Below are 23,477 nucleotides of genomic sequence, written 5' to 3' on the forward strand. Positions count from 1 at the left end.
TTAGTACTTAGGATCTTTTAGCAGTTTAATTTAATAATTTAATAGTTTTCTGCAAAAGTGCCCTTGACATTACCTTAGTTATTGGAATGTGTAAACACAGATGTTAAATTTTATTATGATATGAACATTCATTTGGAGGTGGCACCTATTTAAAACCTCATTGCTCTCTGAAAATTTGATTTGAGAATGAATAAAGGCTTTTCTATCCCATTCTGAGATGAATTTCCCACAACCTTAAGTAAAGCAGAACCAAATTCTTCTATGAGTTCTGTATTCTTACAGTATTTCACCTTGATGTAATTCCTAAAATCTCTATTATATCCCTTTTCCTTTTCAAGTTTATACGAGGTGTTGCTCCAGTATTGCTTATATTAAGTAACCTATTTCTTAACTGTATTCAAGTTTTGTAATGGAGTAATGCAAAGTATAAGGAAGCCTGACCAGTGAAAGGCCTAATTAACTAGCAACTTTTGATATGTAATGTAAAAAGATAGGTAGGAAGGTAAATGTACAAAGTGGCTTGCTCTTGGAACCAAAGAGACAATTTCAGCATTACACAAACCAAAAATCAGATTATAAAGATACATATTTTAGGTTCAGAGGCATATCCTGCCTATCACAAGCTTTTCAAACAGAAAACACAAAAAGCCGTGTATGTGTGTTTAATTGTCATGATGGCATAACCCTGCTGAGACTGCTGCTACAAGGTTGATTTAGCTCTGGTTCAGTATATGCTTATCTAAGAGAATAAGAGTACCAAATATCCCTTGGGGGCCCATAACTATGTAGTAAAACAAAATGGAGATTTGGGATAAATGCAGAAAGTACACAAGTGCCTCTTAAGATGCAGCTCCTCTGGCTCCAGCATCTGATCACAGTGTCCTGTCAAGTCAAGGAAATTAGAAAGGCTAAGCATGGAGTTAGATAACCACTAGCACAGAACACTACTTTCAGAAGTAATGATTTTGATTTTGGCAGGAAAATATCTTCTTTCATTTCTTGCTTAGTATATGCTGTGCACATAAGCAAATTCTCTTTAATAACTTCCAACAAGTGTTTTGAGGAATTCTGCCAAGCACAGAGCAGGTGACTAACAGACTTGAATTATTTTTCCACCAACAGATTTAGGATAAGATTAACAAATTTCAAATCTACTTGCCTGGGCACTAAAGTTTGCTTGTATTTTAAATGTTTTTTATTCAAAATGGAGATTTAAAGGGTATTAGCTCTAATAAACCTTTCCTATTCCTTTGTTAAATGGATGTAATTGCAAGTACAATATCCTACCACAATCAATTTTAAAAGTTGATTAAAGCTTATGAAGTCATTTACTTCTAATTAGGTGTTTTAAATGAAAGTTGTTTTCAACATTAACAAGATTATTTGTGTAATGAAAATTCCTATCTATTTACTCTGGATCAAAGCCAGCGGCTGAATACGGAATTGCATATTGTACTTTCTTCAGTATTTCTTTCTGCAAGTACAAGAGACTTTTCAGTTCCCAGAGGTTACATAGTAATTTTACTGCCGCCTTTTGCTTGAGATACTTTTAAGCAAACCTCCTTACTTCAACCTCCACCCTGAGTTCTGTGAAGCACTGAGAATTTAAAAAAAAAAAAAACCAGAAGCAGTGAGAATTAAAAAAAAAAAAAACAAAAAAACTGTCAAATCTCCTGCGAGTCTCAGATTGCTTTTAAAACAATGCATTTCAGCTCACAGCCCAAACTTTGCACAGGCTAGTTTATCATTTTATACTGTTACGGCTAAAATTTTGTGGGGGGAAAAGCAGAAAACCAAGGGTTTGTTTAACTCAGAAAAACTACTTGTTACTGCTACCTTGATAAAATTTAGCTTAATCCAGACCATTATCAAAGCTAAGCAAAAGCAAAATAAATGAAGGCCTCTGGTCTGCAGAAGTGGCTGCTCAAGTTAAACTCACTGAAGGTCCAAGTGCCCCAATACAACTTCAAACAACTCCACCAAGGCAGTACAAACCTTGTGGCAGGGTTAGTGGGCTGCAAGGCAACTGTTTTTCCACCCTAATCATCAGCTACTTTAAGGTTTTACAGAAAGTCTCCAAAAAATCACTATTGCATCATCGTAATTTTCGTGAAATGCTTAAAATTTATATTTTGTATTATTCTTACTTCTCCAGACTAATAGGCTGACATTTCATACTCAGTGGATGTGCTATGGCCAGGTACAACTGTGTTGTACTTCACAGTATGATTCTACAGTGTGGCATTTTAAATTGTAGATTTTAGCATTACTTACAGAAAATGCTGCCATCATTTCCAGAAATGTGAAGCAGGAATCATTTGGAATTGTATAAAACCTTCACATGAACCCAGTGTGGAGCCACTCACCAAAATACCCAATCTTTGTAGTCATTTTCATTGCAAAACAGGAAGGTAAAAGGTTCTACAACTTACTCTCATGTGATGTTGGGAAACTGATTTTCCAACCTATAGGCTGTGACATCTTCAAGAAATTCCAGAGTCATTCAAAACATACCCTATTTATAGTTCATATATACCAGCAAATCTAAAAATAATTTAATAAACTGTGTAATTTTTCTTCAGAAATGATGCTGTCGTATCAAATAACATTTAGGCAAACAATGTTGATAGTTCAACTGGATCATTTTATACCATATCTATTACAATTTTACTGTCTAGTTATAAAACAATCTTTGCCCCCTTTCTCAGTATGCTGTCACTATTTTGGCTGTGAAAATGGGAAAACCCACTGATAGAATCTGTTGTCTTCATGAAGAGTTATTCTAAACTTTTTCTGAATCATCAGATTAACTTCTTCACCCCCTGCTGCTCCCAGTTAAATAAGGAGACGTGTTAAAATAGATACTTTCCCAAATCTTATGCTCTGCTTTCATAGCAACAGGCTGGGGTACTGATTTATCATGTAAGGTGTTACATCCAAAGCATTTTTATAGGTAGAAGGGAACGTACTGTTGCACAGTAATACAAAACCTTCACTCAGGCTTGCAGTGCCTGTTTCTCTGGAGGTGAATGTGGGAGAGGAAAACAAGTCACTGGGTGCTGTGGGCTCTGCTGGGAACAGTGCAATGCTGCTGGCAGGGGAATCCCTCTCCTCTCTCTTAGGGGTCTGCCCGGGGGTGCTTCCATCCATTTTCCCGTCAGCTTGCTTCCTTCTCCCTATTTCTCAGTCTAATTTATGTTCACTTGTCCTGCATTTGCCACCCTCAATATCAACTCAAAACCCAATGTGGTTCCTTGTTGCTCTGCTTTTCTCTCTAAGTGGGAAGTAACTGTTTTTCTCTTGTACAGTGAGATGCATCCTCTATGGAAAATTCATTCAAGTTTTGCCCATATTTCAATTCATGGAGCAGTGAAACTGATTTCATAATTTGCTTGTTAATATAGTACATAAATAAATTTCTTTTTTTCTTTATTACTTCAGTCAAATTTGAAGTTTAAGAGGAAATATCAAACGAGGCAATCTGGAGTGATAAATAGCAGGCATCTGTTGCAGCATATGGCTCCACATAAGAGCTGCATTGAACTTTTTCAGCAAGTAGTAATCCTTTGGAAAAATTCAACTGGACATATAATTTTGATGGGCCTGCCTGAATGATGGAGTATTAAAATACTTCCAGTTTAAAATCATTTTGTAGTTTGAAATGTTTGAGATTTGCCACACAAAATACTTGCATTTTATTTTAAAAATAGTTTTCTGTTTAGAAAATATCTGAATATTTCACTTTTTGTTTAAAAAATGAAAGTTTGAGGTTATGGTGCCACATGTTCATTTTGTGGTCAAATTACTGTTTTCACTATGACCAGTAATTTTATTCTTTTTTATTTATTATTTTTAGGTTCAAAAGCCAAATTCCCTTGTTCCCTCCCAAATAATGTTATTTACAGTGCTGTCTTAGGTAACAACTTGGCTAGTAAATGCTTCCTTCTTTTTTCTTTTTTAGCAACTGTACACTTAGCCTTTAATTATGCACATAGATGCAGTTTTATAGATAGAACTAACTTTCTAACTGGTTCTTTTTAGAAAGGAGTTTTGTCTTTAAAGCTATAACTTAATGTTCAGCTTTAATTATAGCATTTTTATTCTCTGTATTAGGGTCAGTTATCAAACATATGTTTTGATTTTGGGTGCTAGAAAAGATTATTCAGTATAATACAGGTGTAAGCACTGAAAAAAATCTTGCCATTCATATATATCCATTCTTATTAGATTCTATGTTTTCTGATAAAGTGCTTAATTTGGAATGGCATTGCCATTAGTCATGTGTTAGGATAAAACTTTTTCTGAAAGGAGTTGATATATTTTTTCTGTGTTTCTGTCACTTGGAATGAATTGGATTTGGTTTGCCTTCAGTGTTTTACAGGACTCATTTAATTTCATTAGCTAGGAAGGCAAGTTAAGCAGGAACCACTGATCTTTCCACAGTAACCTTGGTCAACTCTTCTAGTATTTCCTCTACTATTTAACATGAAGGCCAACAACTCTCTAACATTCGTAGCTGACACTTCTTCCCTTCCACAGTTGTGTGTTAACTTGCATTGTATGGCATAAAAAGAGGAGCAACCTTAGCTCAAAATTCAGTCCCATAAGAGAAATGCAGACTCTTTCATTAATGCAATAGCATTTGGGTGCATCTTGATCTTAATCAATACTAAAATTGACCTCTCCTTTTTGTTTTAATAAAATCCAAGATGTAATTTTGGAACTAAAAGAGCAACCATTGAGAAAGAAAAGGATGTTTTTTTCAGAGGAAATGTTTATATTTTTATACTGTATGTAGTCTTGTATTTTTATGTAGTCAAGATCAGTTGCAACTTTGCTTAGCATTCCTTAAGCTCCTGCCTGCTTGTGGCTTTTACTGAAACTCAGTATTTCTCAGTGTGGACTTTTCCTGTGTCAACTGATACACAAATAGCAAACCACCTCTGTGCATGTCACTCCGTGAGTTACAGCAAGGTGTGCACAGGTATTCATTCATGGACCGGATAAATATTTCAAGAAAATTGGTGAAAGATTCTTGTCTGTTATACCAATTTTAAACTTAATTTCACAGTGTGCTTTTAAGGAGATTCCTTCTGAGCTGTGTGTTGTTCAGGTGCCAGAACATTTCAAATCAGCCACTTTCTCTTTCCTACAGAAAGCCTGTTACCAAACCAGTTTCTCACCTTGACGGTTGAGCTGGTTGTGAAGTCTTGCTGCACTTTGTATTAAGAAATGTTGTGGTTGATATTCTGTGCAGCAGAACTGCTGTAATCTATCAGGAGCCCACATCTGCTGCCAGGGAGCAGATCCAGCTCTGCAGAGCAGCCTTGCAATTACAGCGGGGGCTCCGAGCAGCAGCCAGCAAATGACTTTTCTAGCACTTGGGAGCTTGGGCTAGGAGATGCTTTTCCTAAGGACTCCAGCAAAAGATCCCTTGTGCTTGGCTTCTGTGCAGGGTATTTAGCACTCAGATTTCAATCTTAATTGTCATGTTCATGGAGGAAACTCCCCGTAGTATTTCTGTGCCTTCAGCACATAAACAAAAATGCCTGCTGATGCTTTGGTCTGTCTTTGTGGAATGCAGTCTCTCAGCACTATCAAATGGTTTTCTGCATCACTCCATGGCCAAACCATTAAATTATGATGGAAAAGGAAAACCTGGATATATTGGAATACTTTGGGATTTTTTTTTTTTAGCAGAGAACATGAAATAAGCAAAATCTTAATATAATTGAAAGTTGACTTAGACATCTCATATTAAGAAGAATCAAAGTGTTGTTTCTCTAAAAAGTATTTTTTTACTTACAATCTATTTACCATATAATTTATTTGGGAAAGTACATCTTTTGCACCACAAAAAACAAAAAAAAATAGTGGAAGTGTGGCAGGGGCAGCGCTTTTTGGAAAAGATGACTTTTCCAGTTTCATGGTTTCCATTTATATTTGTAGTTGTTGTAAGAGGTTTCTTTGTATTGATGCCTTTAGATATATATGCATGGGTGTGAGTGTAAGTCATAATTTGAGGTAGCAATAAATCATGAACTAAATAGCTGTTGTGTTGTAGGGTGGATCCCACTTTTTGTCTTTGGCCACTGGTGAGTCTGTCCCTTACCTTCCTATGGGCTGCTGATGACAATGCAAATTCTCCAGGGGTTAGTCAAGGCACCTCTGAGGCTATTAGAGACTTGCTTCTTGTGCTCAGAAACCCAGTTCAGGCAGGGCTTTCAGAGTAAGGTGTCACACTGCCTCAGTAATCAGATTCTTGCAGTAGCCCTAAAGGGTGTTTTGTCAGTGGTGTCTCAGGAGCTCGAGATGACCACCTGGGTATGTTAAAAGTCTCTGTAGTCCCAGTCCGAGCACCAGAGAAAGAGTCAGGAGGCGTCTTCTGCAGTTTCCAGAGGTTGTTTATCTTATCTAAGAAGTTCTTGACCGCTGTGGTCCATTCAGCAGCTCAGTCCCATGCACATTGCCCGCCTTCAGGGCGGTATTATCTTTTTATACTATAAACTATGTAAGCATTATTTACAATTATCTTCCAATACCTATCACTTATATTGTACAGTCTAGTTCTACTCAAAACCAATCTAAAAATACCAACATCACCCAGAAGATGGATACCAAGAAGAAGGAGAAAGAACGACAGAACATGCCCAAATTCCTCCATCTTGACCCCGGACCCTTATTATAAAAAATCTTAAAAATCTACTTTTTTACCTTGTGATAAACTAACTTATACTCTACGTATTTTTTGTGGCTTGTAACTCTTCATACAAAGGTGGTAATTTTTTCCAGGGGTTAAAATCAAAGGCTCAAAGGTCTTGGGCTCTGTGCTAAGGCTTCTGAGCCCCCTGCCAGGGTCCCAAGGCGGCCAGAGGGATGTCTTGGGTTCCCACAGCGTGTCATGAATAGATTCTTGGAAAATATGTTCAAAATCATGTGGCAAAAAGGTAGCTCAGTAATGGAAGGTGTATAGGGAAAGGATTTATTTTATTGTCATTCTCCCTTGAAAAGTCAAGGCAATGGATCATCTTCTCACACCCCACATAAATCTAGCTCCAGGTTATCCTCAGCAAAAACAGTGAGAAGTGAATTGTCAGCGCCCTTTCATAATTGCAAATTCTTAATTAAAAAGGTTACAAGGAGGCATGTAGAATGCCAATCTCAGCATGTAGTAGACTGCACTGCTCAGTAGAAAATTGTCAGTAGAAAATTTTTGGGTTTTGTGGTCGGTAGTATTCAGTTTCACAATTAGATGAAACTCATTGTTCTGGGGTGAAAGAAAATTACCTCATTCTTTAAAACTGTGAGGAGCAAAAACATAGCAGAAAGCATCGGTCTTACTGGTCAATGCTTTTGCCGTGACTTAAATTTTGCTTGCTTCTGCCTTGACTTAAAATCATTTTAGGAAAGGGTAGAATAGCCATTTTAGCCTGGTGATCCCATCATCCTCTTACTGTGAAGGTTTAATTTTCCAGTTAGAGAAAGAGGGCTTAAAGAATATTTCTAGATTCAACTATTGCTGAATACCACAATGTTTATGTGAGTTTACTTTAAATTAGCAGGAACCATAAGTAAATAAAAAATAGTTTTGACATATGTGTTTTTTAAGCATTTTGCTAGACAGGGCTCTTATGTTTGCTTCTTTTGTATTCTTTTCTGCTTTTCTAGTTCATGACTACTTCTTGAAGCCCAAAGTATTGTTTTGTTGCCATCAAAAAATTCTTTTCTGCTTCACTTTTAAAATAGGACTTCTTCACAAAGTTACAGCACATTGTCTTACAAAAGAACTAAATTGAATCTTAAAGGGGGAAAAAATTTGCATTCTGATTCTCTGTTCTTATACCATGCATATCATTTACACCTGTCTAGATAAATGCCAAAAAAAAAAGACCACTGCATTGTTGTTTTTCTGACAAAATCCAGCAAAATGCAAAATGCTAGGTATTTCAAGAATAGTATATGTGCCATTAAAGCTTGCCAAGAGCAAAAACACATAGAAAAGCAAGCATTAATATCCTTGTGAAGGTCTTCATTCCTTTAAATATGGAATTCCTTTTTGTAAAGAAATTCAGAATTCAAACAAAGAGTATTTTCCCTTTAAAGTAACAATTCTCAAATGAAAAAAATTAACATTATTAAAATGGACATTTTTCTTATTTCTGGTTTGGGGTTTTTTTTGTCTGCAGTTAAAGTTGGTCCCTCATGCAGATTATGTTAATGGGATTTTTTTTACTAGTATACTGATCAAAATTTTACATTAAAATATAACTATAATATAATAATAATAAATTATTAATAAAATATAATATCATTTATATTGAACTGGGTAACTGCCTTTGCAGACAGTTATATATAAAATTATTTAAACATGAAATTGTATAACTGAAATATTCTCCCCATAGAAGTAATTAATTTTAAAGGGAAACTCCAAAATGTAAGTTGATTCCTGTTAATTACACTGCTCTGTCAAAGCACAAAATGCTAAGGAAAGCCTTGAGCAAGTAGTTCTTGCTGCTTATATTTATAAATGTCTGAGTCTGTATTCCTAAGGCTTTCCTTCAGCATTTTCCTCCCACAACACTCACTTGTATGTTTTGTAGTGTTTGTATTTGTAACCTATATCTAATGATGATGATGGTAATAATTTTTCTCTTTTGGTTGAAAACTTTGATAGATATAAAATCAAAACTCAATTCTACCGCTCAAAGTCAGATGTGGGGCCATACTCTTGTCCTTTGGGAAGAAGAGTAGGGAGGAGTAGGATTGGATTCTACAGAAGGGGACTCATGTTGGCAAGGGGAGGGGCATGATGAGGCAGGCTTCCTCTTCCAGCTACTGCTGGGAGGGTGCTGAGCTAAGATAAAGACCATTGGTTCATCAGAACAGCAAGTTGTCCTCCAGCTTCCCTCAGCAATAAGAGCTGCCCACCAGCATCAGGCTCTCGGCACAGCACAAGTACCATGTGCTTTTCCAGCAAGTACACAAATACGTAAATATGGGAATGGAAAGCAGGATGTCTTTTGCTCCTAGCAATTTCTCGCCTGCTTTCTGTGTGTGGCACAATTGCAGCGACCTTGATCTTTGCAGATGTGCTTAGAAAACTTTGCCTCTTGAGTTCTCTTCTTTTTTGGCACATTATGAATTGCAAAGGAAGGGATTTGGGTTTTTTAAAACTCCAGTAAAACTCTTTGGTAGTTACACCATTAAGCTTACTGTTTCCATGTAAAAATTGCAGTGTTCTGTAACTTTGTATAGTTAAATGTTTACAAAATATGATATTACTTACTGAAGTCTGGTAAAGTACTACTCTATCAGGTTGTGGAGGAAGTCTTTTTCCTTGTAGCACCAACAATCCTAGACATTTACAGTAATTTCATGATTACAAACTGCACCTGATTGTAAGCCGCACTTCCAGGTGTCGGCAACATTTCGTTTTTTGTCCGTATATAAGCCGCACTGGCTTGTAAGCTGCACTTTCGTTCGCAGTGAAGTAACCAATTTGTAACAATCACACGATCATGGGTTTTACTGGCAGGTGCTGAATTCGCGAGCTTGGCTCGGTACTGTGGCTTGCACTTCTGGGTGGGGAAATTTTCGAACTTTGTTCATATATTGGCTGCTCCTGAGTGTAAGCCGCACTTCCGGGTTGGGACCAAAATTTTAGTCAAAATGATGCGGCTTGTAATCGTGAAATTACTGTACTTCCATTACAGTGAAGATCAAAGGGCTAAGATTTTGTTCTCTCAATATGTATCTATCAACAGTAAAAGTTTTTAGTGTAAATCAGAACCTTTTTTCTGTTACTGGTTTTTATTAATTTTACTTAGAAGGAAGATATCTGAAGACCAAGCCCTAAAAATTCCTTGTAACACTCCTTCATTCCATGAGTGCTTCACAGCCTGCATAGGCCTAGATCATAACCAGCTGTTCAGTTTTTAGGCAGAGCTCTGAGAAATTTCCAGTACTGCTGTGACTACATGTTTCATATTTAAAGCTGTATTCCCTCTGCAAACGTTTGCAGTTATCATTCAGTCCCATCTACAATGTAGTTAGTTTTATTTTTGACAAAAACAGCTAAATTAAATCAATGCTGCAAATATATTGGTTTGGATTGTGTTTTTCTAAACAAAATAACATTCAAACATGTTTTGGAGAAGTGTTAATTATTAGTCATTTTACTTTTTGTAGGAGTTCTCTGGAATCTATCGTCCTGTGATGCACTGAAAATGCCAATCATCCAGGATGCCCTTGCAGTGTTGACCAATGCAGTGATCATCCCTCACTCTGGATGGGAAAACTCTCCACTCCAGGATGATCATAAAATACAACTCCATTCATCACAGGTGCTGCGCAATGCCACTGGGTGCCTAAGGTGAGTACTTCAAAACCTTTGCTCTACCTTTAATCATCTTGCTTTTGTTTGAATTGGTATTTCTCATTCTTAGCCATCTATAAATTAAATTATTGGTTTGCCTGTCAGCAAAGATGATGACTTTCAGTGATGTAAACTGAAAGTTGGAAATTAATTAGAATACAATCTTCAGATTGTTAAAAAACAATCTTTAGAAGGGCTGTTGAGGGTTTTCTGTTTTTTCTTTTCTTAGCTACTTTCATCCAAGCTTGTATATTACATATATCTTCTCCCTTGTAGATTTGTCCTGTTTCCCCAATTGCTTAAATAAAGTCTGTATGTTCTCTCTATTACATCAATTTAATCAGTACAAAAAATAATGAAGATGTTCACATCTTAAAGGTTCCAGATGCAATTGCTGGAGTGGTGATAAATATATAAAGTAGATTTTTTTATGCTCTGGGAAGATGAGAATTTCAGTAAGAGACCAACTAATTCAACATTTTTCAACCAAAATACTTAAGCAGATCCTTACCAAGTATGATAATTATTTATGTTTGTGTTTCTATGCCAAACTAGTATATGCAATGCAAAGCTGCATATATATAAATATGTGCAATTTGATCTGTCCATTCCTAAAAGTCACTGTAGATGTGAGAATGAAAGTAGAATGAGAGTTTCCGTTCTGACAAAATCTTACTAAAGGATTGTGTTGTAGCAATTTCTGAATTCCAATGCAAATCATTTTCATGAAATGTGTTAAGATAATAGGCAGGTTGTTCTAAGTTCTCTTAAGGTTCTTTTCTCCAGGTATATTGGAGAAAATAATCTGTAATCTATCCCAGAGACATGAAAATAGATTAGTTAATATTGCATCACAGAAAATAATATAGTGAATGGTATGTGTCAGTAAGGCAATCTATGGTGCTTGCTGCATCTAAAGCAGATGTACAATAAAGAGCTAAACAAAAAAGTGACAGGGGACAAAGTAAATAGCAGTATTTTTTACCTATCTGTAACAGCACCTTTTTGTCTTTGTGCTCTTTTATCAAATGAAATGTCTCCCTTTCCAAAGTTATATCTGAAAAGTTTAAGGGAAAAAACAATAAATATTATTGACAGTTTTTATGCAACCAGATGAGAATGAAAGATAGAACATAGTAACTTCCATATTGCAAATATGGAATTAAATGCAGTATTGCAGTGTTGGACTTCAACACAGGTGTGATTATGTGAATACCAGCTATCTTGGGGTACGTGACTGAAGCCAGGTATTTGTAACTGAGTTGTTTTCACTTTTTTTGAAAAGTGTTTATGGTATAATTGTGTTGCTTTGCATTCAAATCACAACCAAAAAAACAGTTACCATAATTGCTAGGAGGTGGCAGAAGGTGTTACATGAAGACCTTTACTACATTAAAAGTCTCACATTTCCAGTATTTAATGTGTCTCAGTTAAAGATCTGCCTCTGAAAGAAATGTCTGCTACAATTTTGGGGCTTCACAGTGTCCCCGCTCTGAGTGAGCAGGTCTGGTGTTGATATCCCCTCACCATAAGCTCCATCTTCCTGTTAATTTTTCTCAACTGCATCTCAGGGTCCGATGCTCATCCCTGATCCTGCAAACTTCAGTTTTTCCTACCTCTTAGTTGATGGATTCATTGCACTCTGGTCTTGAAATCTTTCTTCTTTGTTTTTTTTTTTTTCTTGTGAGTGTATGTGCACGCCCATTTGCAAACTGATGTGAGCTTACTGTAGCCTGCATTCTGGGTCAACCTGAGGACTGGGGGCCACGTGAGAAGGGTACGTTGCCTGATCTAATGCACACTGCTTTGCAGCAAGGCTTACTACCAAGCGCTTGATGGGATGCTGTCACAGCAGAATGGCTTCTGGTCAGCTCGTGCAAAATAAGCTCATATCTGCCTGCAAAAGACTGTGCATATTATAACTCTTGAATCCTTCCCAGGTAGCTGTAGCAGCAGCTCAAACTGCTGTCCTGAGCAGCTTGGTCTTATTTCTAAGCCCAGGCCCTTCAGTCATAGTACAGCTTTTTAATATCTTTCTGATATCAAACCCTCACTATTTCCCAAATGCATCTTTCTATCCTCTCTGATGGCTTCAGATATTTTTTTGGCCTCCATCCATCTTCTTTAGATAGTTCCATCCCACTAAGTCTGTGTGGATGCTCTTTGGCAGAGCAAGAATATTTGGAGAGGGTTGAAACTTACTTCTACTTTACTTTTCTTGCTTACTTTTCCCCAGTCACTGTTGAAAATATCTTTCTCTATGCAAAATGTCAAGTCTGAGATTGTGCAAGAGATAAAAATGCTAGCTCACCTCTGAGATGGCAACTGGTTTCTTCTCTGGAATTCATGTAATATACTGGAACTGTAGGCTGGAGGAAACAGCAAGTGTCAGAATGAAAAGATGAGAAAATTCTGTGAAGATGATTGGAGTTTGACTCTGTTCAGGTGAAATACACACCACCCTCAATAAATTGAACAGCTTTCACACTTTCCGCTTGGGTCTGGTTACAAGACCTGTATTTCCATTTCAAGATCTGACTGAACAAGGGAGGTAAATCAAGGAGGTATAATGTGGTTGCTGGCTGAGGTTGTGCTGTGCTTATCTGCTAAAAGGAAAGTCCATTTTCATCTTTCATGGGAGAATTTCTTCTAAGACTCTGGTTTGGTTGTTCTCTGCTGTTTTCTTTTTCTGTTTTTGCTTGAGCTCATTTTGAGGGGACGCAGTTAAAATTCAATTGCATTGGGATTATCAGTGACAGTGCTCAGCATCAGAGGAGGTAGTAGGTGTTCAGGATACTTAACAAAGTCTGAATGTCTAATGTTGGCAAATTTTAGAGACATCAGGTTGTATTACATAGGTTTAATGCTAACAAATATGCCAGGAGGATTTGGGTTTGGCGTTTTTGCAGTCTTCTGTGACTTTAGTTGTCTGGTGTATTCACTGCTGAAAACTTTAAATAATATCTGAGAGGTGATGTAATATAATCCATCCCATACACAACACTAATAAGTAGTTTGCAATGGCCATTATACAGGAATAGTCACATCTTTGTTTTGTGTTTTTATCACAACAGTATATGAGTTAGTCTTTCTACTGATCTTTGCTGTTCTCAGTTTCTTCATGAGAATTTCTTATGATTTTTCAATTAAAAAGTTTATTATTAACTGCAATTTTTAGTACTCATTCTTACTCATTATCTTTCTTAACCTCAAATCACATAAAAAGCAGCAGCAATATCAGACTTTCTTCTCCTTTCTCTTTTCCTTAAAGATGTTATTTACAAACCACATTTTGCATACTTTCTGGTTTGAAAAAAGAAAGTAGTTTCAATACAATATTGTACAAATTAATTTTAAATAACTGGAACACTTTGAAATTGTTTAGATAATTCAAAGATCTAAATATAGCATTATGGCTATCACTTACAAATTTAATCTAAATATTCAGCTTTCATAAATCACCAGACCTCAGCCTGACATGTTGGAGTAATCACCCAATTTAGTTGCCTCCCTACTGAGATACTAGTGCCTTACCTCATTAAGCTCTGGTAAAGTTAGACTTCTTTTTTTCCTTTTGTATTTTAGCTGTTACTTTTTACTAGTGTTAGGGAAATACTGCATCTTTGATTTATAGGTTCTGATTCACTTAAACTTATTAGGGATAGTCAAGTGAAAACTGAAATTGTAGTCCCAGTTGTTTATGGGAGGGGGTTTGTAGTCCCCAATCTGAAATTTAAAAATCAACAGGACAGACGTTGGATAATGTTGTTTTAACCTGAAACTTCAAGCTTAGTTATTGCAAAGCTCTAAATCCCTGTCCAGAGATTTATTTGAAAAAAATCACAGACAAAAAAACACTTGAAGAATTTTTGCCTCGTGCAATCTGGAACCTTGTTTTTCTATTATTCTAAAATTAATTTAAGTTAATAGAGTATCATCTGAGGACTCTAAAGAATTTTAAGACTTTACTGTTTTAAAATTCTAGTGTGGGTTTAGACACAAAATTGTAAAATGCTTTTTATTTCTTCCATGTTGTATTTAATCTTTAATCTTTAATCATACACTGCAAGTGCAGGGTCAATTGTGAAAATCATAGGCCTGTTAAAATATTTATTTTCACCCCATTAGTGGATTAGAAATGAGAAGTTATTTATTTAGAAAGCCCCATATCTTCCGATTTTCATACTTCATACTTTTGTACTTGGAAAACTTTTAACAAAATACCTTTCATTATTTTTTAACTGAATAAATACGTAACAAGCTCCAAAAGTAGAGGAGCAAGGGGGAAAAATGCTTTTAAAACATGACTTGAATAACTGACCCAGTAGTGTTTTCTGGATAGATCAACTTTTGGAAGGAACAAATTGCGTTATTGAAACAATTTGTGTTAACTGTGAAACCTGAATATCAAATGTTTTCAACTGTTTTTTGGGTGAGTGATGTATTTTACAGATATTTACGTCTAATGCATTTGTCTCACTATCTTCTCTCTCCTCCAGTTCTCTTCTAAACATTTAAAATCTATTGACTCCTGTTTTTAGGAACTTCTGTACTCTGTTTTCAATAGAGCATTCTGCTGCATACTGACAAAACATGGGAACGGCATCAGATAAATGTATTAGACTGTATTGTTCATGTAGACACGTGAAACACTGTTTGAGACTAAAATGATACATATATGTATGTGCATATGTGTAGGTGTGTTTATGTTGTATACATTCAGATATAGAAGGGATGGTTATGGAAGCCATAATACCTTTCTGGCTTTATTGGCTGTGCAATCTCTGAATATCTGCTGTTGAGTATAAATTGAGCTGGCTTCTTGCAGTAGGACCAGGACCGTTGCTACTGATTTTGTGACTCTCCTCCAGTTAACAGAGCAGTCATGTTTCTTCCTTCTCTGTTGATGCTGTCATGGATATGGAGATTTTGGGCTTAGCAGCTCACCTCAGTACTTTCAGTGCTTTTCTAAGAGCTCTTCTCAGGCTCTGACCATGCAATTTTGTCCATCAGAAAGCCTACGTTTTCTATTGGAAAGAAATCTGTCAGAATGCAAAGTTAGGACAAAACTCAGATGAATTGTGTATTTCTACAGACAACCTACTCAAGGGAGGGACTGCTACTACAAGCAGTTCCCACAAGCCAAAATGGGAAAAAGCACTAGAAGTAAGTAAGAGTCAGTTTGCAGGAAAATATGTGTACTTCACCTTTTCAAGAATCTAGGTTCCAGTCTAGAAAAGAGTCATAAACAAAATGAGAGGCCACAACGATTGCATCCCAGTTAAACCTAAAGTTTTGAAAATGAATTTCTGGAAGATGTGGAAGAGTTTTTTCCTTCCTGAATGCTGCAATTGTTCAGAAATGTATCTGAAAGAAAAGTCTAATGTTCAGACTCAGGGGGAGAGAGAGATTTCAGTAAGAATAGATCAGTGTCCTCTGATTACTGCTGTAATACTTTTATTCAGAAGATCCTCAAGGGAAAAGTACCAACAGAATTAAATGTGTAGTTGTGTCAGATATTTAAGCACCCCACTTTTTCTTCACAGTGTAGTTATTCCTAATTTGCATATTCATGAACTAATTTATAAGGTTTATACAAGGTCATACTGTATTAATTATAGCAGTGGCATTCAAATAGCACTCTGAAGTGTAGTGCTTTTAATGCTTCTTCAGCATTCCTAGTAAAAGCATTATTTCAACATACCAAATTGATACTTCAAATTCTATATAGCTCTGGAAGTTTATTCTGGGCTCAAGCTGATGAAAATCTTAAACAGAAATTTTGATTTTAAGCTGACATTATGGAATGCCCTTTGTATTCTTTTCTGGTCTGAAAAATAATGCAATATAATTCCATCGACTCTTTACTTTCCTGTATTTAAAAACATAGAAGCTTTGGTGGCATACCTCCTTCCTGCATCGTTTTATCTGCTAAGAGAGATGCTGGGCTGCTCTGCAAAAATCTGCCTTCAAATGCAGAACAAACTCCCAGTGTATTGTTTTTGCACAGAGTGATCTGACAAACATACATCTTCAAAGTACTATGTAAGTGGTTCTTGGGCAAACAAGGAAACTCACTCATGGGTCAGTGGGGCTTCATGTTTGGACACCAAATACAAATAGTTGACCTATATGTTGAGAGTCTGCTAAGTGAGGACCTAGCTGAAATTTGCTTCCTATTCTTCAAGTGACATATTTTATTGTCTTTAACATGAATGCACGTGGATGTTTTCAGGAAAAAAAGTTCACAACTTAGCTGGGTATCATACAATTAGAAGTATTTACATATTGCTATGGCAGGGGTGTGTTCTTCCTGTATTTAATTACAGTAATTTCTCGATTATAAGTCGCACCATTTTGACTAAAATTTTGGTCTGAACCCGGAAGTGCGGCTTATAATCAGGTGTGGCTTATATATGGACAAAGAACGGAAAGTTACTGTTTTAGTTTGGAGAACAGGTGTCTCCTGAGAAAGGCAGGAGCTTCTATTTGAAATGGCGAATGTAAACCCCCTCCCTCCAAATTATTATCATTTGGAAATCAAGGGGCTTTCAGGCAAAGATATGGGAATTAGGAATAACGGTTCTTTACTAGGGAAATTAAAATAGAAATACAGTACTACAAAGAAGCAAACTCCAAACCCTGACAAAGTCGGAGTACAACCTGACACCCTGTCAGGCAGGGTGTTGGTAGCAGTCCCATTAAATGGTGGCTGCATCCTCCTGCAGTGACAGATGTGATTCAGTTGAAGCAGTGCTCCTGTAGAAGGTGCAGTTTCCCTCTGGAGGTCCAGTGGTGATGTGGAGAAATCCAGTTTTCCTCTGGAGTCCAGTGGAGAAAGGGGCTACCTTAGTGTCCCAAAACCTCTGTTTTATCTTGGTAAGAAATGTTGGGCTCTTCCCCCTGGCTGGAGCAACTTCCGATGGGATGCAGTAATTTTATCAGTCCCACAGTGGGACTCAATGGCCATAAGCAGAAAATGACTCCCTGGAGGAAGGATGGGTTGTGAAAAGATAAAGAACAATGCCCCACCTGGTTTCAGTGGATGGCCCATTAGTAGAATATCTCCTGCGGAGATAAGGATCACTGCCCCCACCCTCAACAGATGATGATAGAATAGATACCTTTTATCACACTCTATATTGCAAGCCAAGACAGTTGCCAACACCCAGAGGTGCGACTTATAATCAGGTGCGGCTTATAATCTTGAAATTACTGTAATTTACTTTTTCTGGAAATTATAGACCTACATGTGAAAAGAATGAATATGCCTTTTCCATCTTATGATATTCTTAGGCTCAGCAACAATGACAAAATTATGAAGTGTTGTTTCTAAGGCTGAATGACTTACGATGTACCCTAGCCTTGAATATGGGGGGTGTTGAATATCTCAAGTATATTTTGAATGACTGACTATTTTTCCAGCTTTTGATGATTTGAATTCCTTTCAGGTTGAATGCCTATGGTTGACTAGTGCCTAATGTGAAAATAAAATGTCCACTCTTATTTGCATAGTTAGGTAGTGTTAATTTACATTTCCTTCTGCCAGAGGTTTAAGCCTTGTAGATGTGAATGCTTTGAAGAAAGTAAATAGTTTGTTTTGTGAAATGATTTCAACTTTGTTGTTTGGGTTTTTGTCATTTCAGAACAGTTTTTATTTATGCAGTAACAAGTGTTAGCTTGGCGTATGCTGTAATAAAGTATGATGTGAGTCTGTGTCCTGCTGGCTTGATTCTAGCTGGCTCTTAAACACAGCTGACAATAAATAACAGGTCTCCTCACTGGCCAGCTGCAGAACTGAGTATCACAGAACCACTAATACTTTCTTTTTGGGAAAAGCCCCCTAAGATTGTGTGGTACCACATCTATTTTAGAGTGCATCCATGCAGTCACTGTGTGGGAAGATAAAGAGATGGAGCCAATTTTTTCTTGGCTGTCTGGGCCCATTGAGAAGAATAAACACAAGTGTCAGTGGGAATCAAGGTGCATCTTTGTTATGGCTTTGCTGACTATCAAAAATTCTGAAAAGTCCTTCTTGAATGGGTACTCTGATAAACTCATACAGTCTGGCTCCACAGAAAATATTATTTGTCTCAGCATGAGAGAAAAGCTGATTGTGACAATCTTGTGGCACCACTCATGGTCACAGTGATTGATGATAGAGATGATGTTTTATTTACCCAAGAAAGATGAGAAACACAGTCTTTCAGAGTTTGTATACCCACTCAATTTCACCAGTGATAACAAAATAATACTCAGTAAGTTTGAGTTCTTTGGTGCTCATCGTGTGATTTCTATATTGACTAGGTTTTCTCAAAACTATTTGCATTACTAGGCAATAGGAAAAAGGAGCATCTGAGAACACATGGCTCTGCCTAGTGAAGGAAAGGCAGGATGTACTTCTGCAACTTTCCTCTTTGTCTCATGATAAATGGCTTCAAATCTGAAGAAACTGCCTAGGAATGGGAGGATCATTTGGTCTCTGCTCAGTCTGAGGATCTGCAGTAGAGAGGTGCATTTGAAGTATGCTGAGCTTGCTTCAGCTTTCTGGATAAGCCAGCCAACATCACAGAATATAAACATTTTATCACCTCCTTTCAGAATGCTGTGGGCATGTGAACTCTTGGAATTCAGGCACAGGAATAATTAATGCCAGCAACTCAAGTTGAGCCAGTGCTCAAATCATTTCCTGAGAGAAGACTTTGATGGCATTCCACATGTCTGCAAGTTAGTGAGCTACTGAGAGCTGGTGAGAAATGCTCTCCAGGAGTAAGTGTAGCACTGAAACCCCAAGAGCTGCGGTCCCTACTAATCACATTCACGAACTTCGCAACTTTTATCTGTTTGGGAAATATTTTCCCAAGAACTCTCCTGATGAAGTAAGTAAAGAAATAAAAGCACGGCTACTGGTGGTTTGTGATAAAACAGGCTGCAAACTGCCAGGCCTGCTTACTTTGCGGTCCACTCAGAATGTCTGAGCTGAACACTGAAAAGCAGAAATTAATTTCCAAATATCTTACTTTGTGAACCTTTGCCCAGTGTGTGTTGGGATTGCATTCTTGTTATCATCACTGCAAATCTCCATAGGGGAGTTTTAGCTTTCTGGAAGATTTTTCATTGATGCCTTTTGATGAAGGGAGGGCAGACTAGTAAGAGCACATTGAGAAACGGAGAAGATCAGTACTTGCAGTAAAATAGATTCCCCTCCTTTCTGAGAGGATTAGTAGACAGTTAATTTGAGTGTAAATTGAAGGTTCTGTAAAGACTGGAGTAAAAAAAAAAGTGATGTTTTTCACTAATTCAATTAAATTTCATTGATTTTATCCAATTTGAATATTTCCGTGGTCATAATACAAACTAACTCACACAAGTGAAGTGAGATGATTTAAAGCTTGGGCAAGGTGGTGTTGATTTCCAGCTACAGCTTACTGATACACACACAGCCTCACAAACACTGCCTCAGAAAGGCAACAGTGGCACAAAAGGAGAGGATTTTTGTGTGTTCTGCTGACAAAGTCTGTGCTAAGTTTCTGTCTCGTGAGGAGAACAGGGTAGCAGACTGCCCTCTTCAAAAATCAGTTAGAAATACTGGGGGGTTGTATTTTAGGTGGTTTTTTTCCTACTGTCTTCCCTAAATCAGCTTCATGTACAGTATTTTCAAGGTCTTTATTACTGGTGGGAAAGTTTTCTTGGGAAAGAAGGAATACATTCAGTAAAAAAAATTAAGAATCCAGTATTTTAAATGAATAAGCATGTACTGTCAAAACATTTAACATCTGCCTGATAGACGTCCTTTTACCAGAGCATATAGTGACAAAGGGGAATGGTTTCAAACCGAAAGAGAGTAGGTTTAGATTAGATGTTAGAAGGAAATTCTTTACTATGAAGGTGATAAGGCACTGGAACTGGTTGTCCAGAGAAGTTGTGTGTTCCCCATCCCTGGCAGTGTTCGAGGCTAGATGGGACTTTGTGCAACTTGGGACAGTGGAAAGTGTCCCTGTCCATGGTGGGAGGCTGCAGCCAGTTGGTCTTTAAGGCCCCTTCCAACCCAGACCATTTTATGATTCTATAATGGTATTTTTATCTAAGATTGCACAGTCCATGCAGACAATTTCTATGACAAAATACTTTTGAAGTATTTGTCCTAGTGTAGCTTTTTTATATTCACAGCTCATTTCTTTTTGTCAGGTAGTCATTTATTACATTTAGTTGGTTACAGCTCCAGTGTTTTCTCTTGAAGGACAGTAATATTGTGAAATGCCTCCTCTTCTCCCCCTGCTGTCATTCATCCATCTTTGTACTGGATTTACTGTGTAAAAAAGAACAATATTTGGAAAGTGTTTCAAAAATTATGTTCACAAGAGGGCACAATGTAAGTATTGTACCTATACAATGAGTTTAGGGGTTTTTTTTAATCCCCTAATGAAGTAAAAAACCCCACTAGAATGCATAATAAAAATATTTGTTTACAAAAAATATATTTAATTCCCTGGGTTCTCTTTAGGTAATTGATTTGTGCTGAGGAAGTTTTTTAGTCAACTAGTCATATTGATTGACTTTGGTTGATTTTTATATCTGCTGTGTTTAGTTGCCAACTTCACATTAAGAAGGAGTGTCTTCTAATCAATTCAAATATGAGGAAATGCACAATATTGTTTACACTTTTGGTATTAGAGTCAGCTGCCTGCATTGCGGTCTGCTTGCAGTCTACTTGCTAATGGGCACTTGCAGTCAGTGAGGAGAGAGATCTACAGCTGCCTGGCCTTGGGCACATCTTAGGAATGCAGAAGTATTTAAGTTTCATAAACCCACAGAAATAAGGGCAATCTTATTTTTAGCTAACAAACACAGTGGGATGTCATCCTTTTTATACCCATGTGATAAAGGGAGCAGAGCAGAGATAGCGTTTCTGTTTGCATTCACTGACAGTATAACCAGAAACAAACATTTGTGAGTTAGTATGAGTATTTGCTGTGCACAACAGAAGGATCAACTGGGACAAATTTAAGAGAAGAATCAACCAAGACAAGTTCAAGAAGGAGGGTGCAGCTTTATTAATTTAACATCAAGGATGGCAATGTAACTAGGGTGGTTATCTTCTGTGCTGGATATCAATCTGTTTTGGAAACAGTGTAGTCCTCCTTAGCCCACTCTTCGATGGGATCATGGCACCCTTTAGGTTGCAGAGGTTACTGAGGGCACCTGGTCCACACACAAGGCATATGGCTCCACCAGCAAAATCAGCAGGAATGGCTGCCACTGGAATCACCAGCACTGAAAGAAGGAAGAGGGAAATTCGAATGGATGATACCATTTTCTAAACTGAAATTCTATACCATTTACAGAAATTACATGGGTGTTTTTAATTGTTTTTACAAGAGCAATGTGTTTGCTTTTTTGGTTTCCATTACCTTTTAGAGAATTGGTAGGGGTTTTTTTACCTTCACCTAGATTATGGATGAGTCCGCTAAAAGAGTCCTTGGGAACTGAATTCCTCAAAGATTTCCCAGTTTGGGTTTTGATATTTGTAATTACAGTAATTTCACGATTATAAGCCACACCATTTTGACTAAAATTTTGGTCCGAACCCAAAGTACAGCTTGTAATTAGATGCAGCTTATATATGGACAAAGAATGAAAAGTTGCTGTTTTAGTTTGGAGGACAGGTGTCTGCTGAGAAAGGCAGGAGCTTCTCTTTGAAAAGGAGAATGTAAACCCCCTCCCTCCAAATTATTATAATTTGGAAATCAAGGGGCTTTCAGGCAAAGATATGGGAATTAGGAATAACAGTTCTTTACTATGGAAATTAAAATAGAAATACAGTACTACAAACAAACAAACTCCAAACCCTGACAAAGTCAGAGTACAACCTGACACCTCGTCAGGCAGGGTGTTGGTAGCAGTCCCATTCCATGGTGGCTGCATCCTCCTGCAGTGACAGATGTGATTCAGTTGAAGCAGTGCTCCTGTAGAAGGTGCAGTTTCCCTCTGGAGGTCCAGTGGTGATGTGCAGAAATCCAGTTTTCCTCTGGAGTCCAGTGGAGAAAGGGGCTACCTTAGTGTCCCAAAACCTCTGTTTTATCTTGGTAAGAAATGTTGGGCTCTTCCCCCTGGCTGGAGCAACTTCCAATGGGATGAAGTAATTTTATCAATCGCACAGTGGGACTCAATGGCCATTAGCAGAAAATGACTCACTGGAGGAAGGATGGGTTGTGAAAAGATAAAGAACAATGCCCCACCTGGTTTCAATGGATGACCCATTGCAGAATATCTCCTGCAGTGATAAGGATCACTGCCCCCACCCTCAACAGATGGTGATAGAATAGATACTTTTTATCACACTCTGTATTGTAACCCAAGACAGTTGCCGACAGCCAGACATGCAGTTTATAATCAGATGAAGCTTATATATGGACAAAGAACGAAAAGTTGCCGACACCCGGAAGTGCGACTTATAATCAGGTGCAGCTTATAATTGTGAAATTATTTTTTTGTTTGGACTTTAATAAAAAAAACTGGAGTAACTGAAGTGAAATAGGCAGTGTTTCCATCTTGAAGGTCTTCAGGAAAAAAAATTATCTTCCTTTGATTATAAAAGCAATTAATGACTTGTTTTAGGTGTCTAATTTAACTAGACACCTGGTTGTTTAGAGGCATACTAGTGCTGTATATATATCACATTTGTGTATACAAATATGATCTGTAAATAATTGGGTTTTTTACCAGTTTTCCCCTGAATTTGTAGGTTCTTTAGGCACTTTGCTAGTATTATTATCAGTAATGAAAACCCATAATTACTTGCTAATAAAACAGGAAGATGTGTATGCATCTCTAGAGGGGATTGCATGTATTTATATGTTTTTCTTTTTTTTGTACCCCTTGGTCTGAATAATGGGGTTGGTATAATTTCTTTTAAGGCAGTGGTAAGTGATTGAAATATTTTCTTCTAGAATTGTGACTCTACATATCATGAAACACATGGAAAGCATTAACTGATTAATTATCCCCCGTAATTCTCCAACATATCTCTGTCTAGATCATGATGTTTACAATATTGCTTCTGCCAGGGTTACATTTTGCCTGACCTTATGGCAGACATACA

General features: G+C 37.2%; 1 protein-coding gene across 1 annotated transcript in view; it reads left to right on the forward strand.

Moving 5' to 3' along the window:
• CTNND2 (catenin delta 2) overlaps nucleotides 1–23,477 on the forward strand; it is a 667,983-nt gene that overhangs the window by 522,916 nt on the left and 121,590 nt on the right. The window contains 1 exon segment of the mRNA XM_033064576.2: nucleotides 10,189–10,372. Coding sequence (XP_032920467.1) covers nucleotides 10,189–10,372 — 184 coding nt within the window.

The sequence above is a fragment of the Catharus ustulatus genome, chromosome 1 (assembly GCF_009819885.2).
Source record: "Catharus ustulatus isolate bCatUst1 chromosome 1, bCatUst1.pri.v2, whole genome shotgun sequence".
Taxonomy (NCBI): Eukaryota; Metazoa; Chordata; class Aves; order Passeriformes; family Turdidae; genus Catharus; species Catharus ustulatus.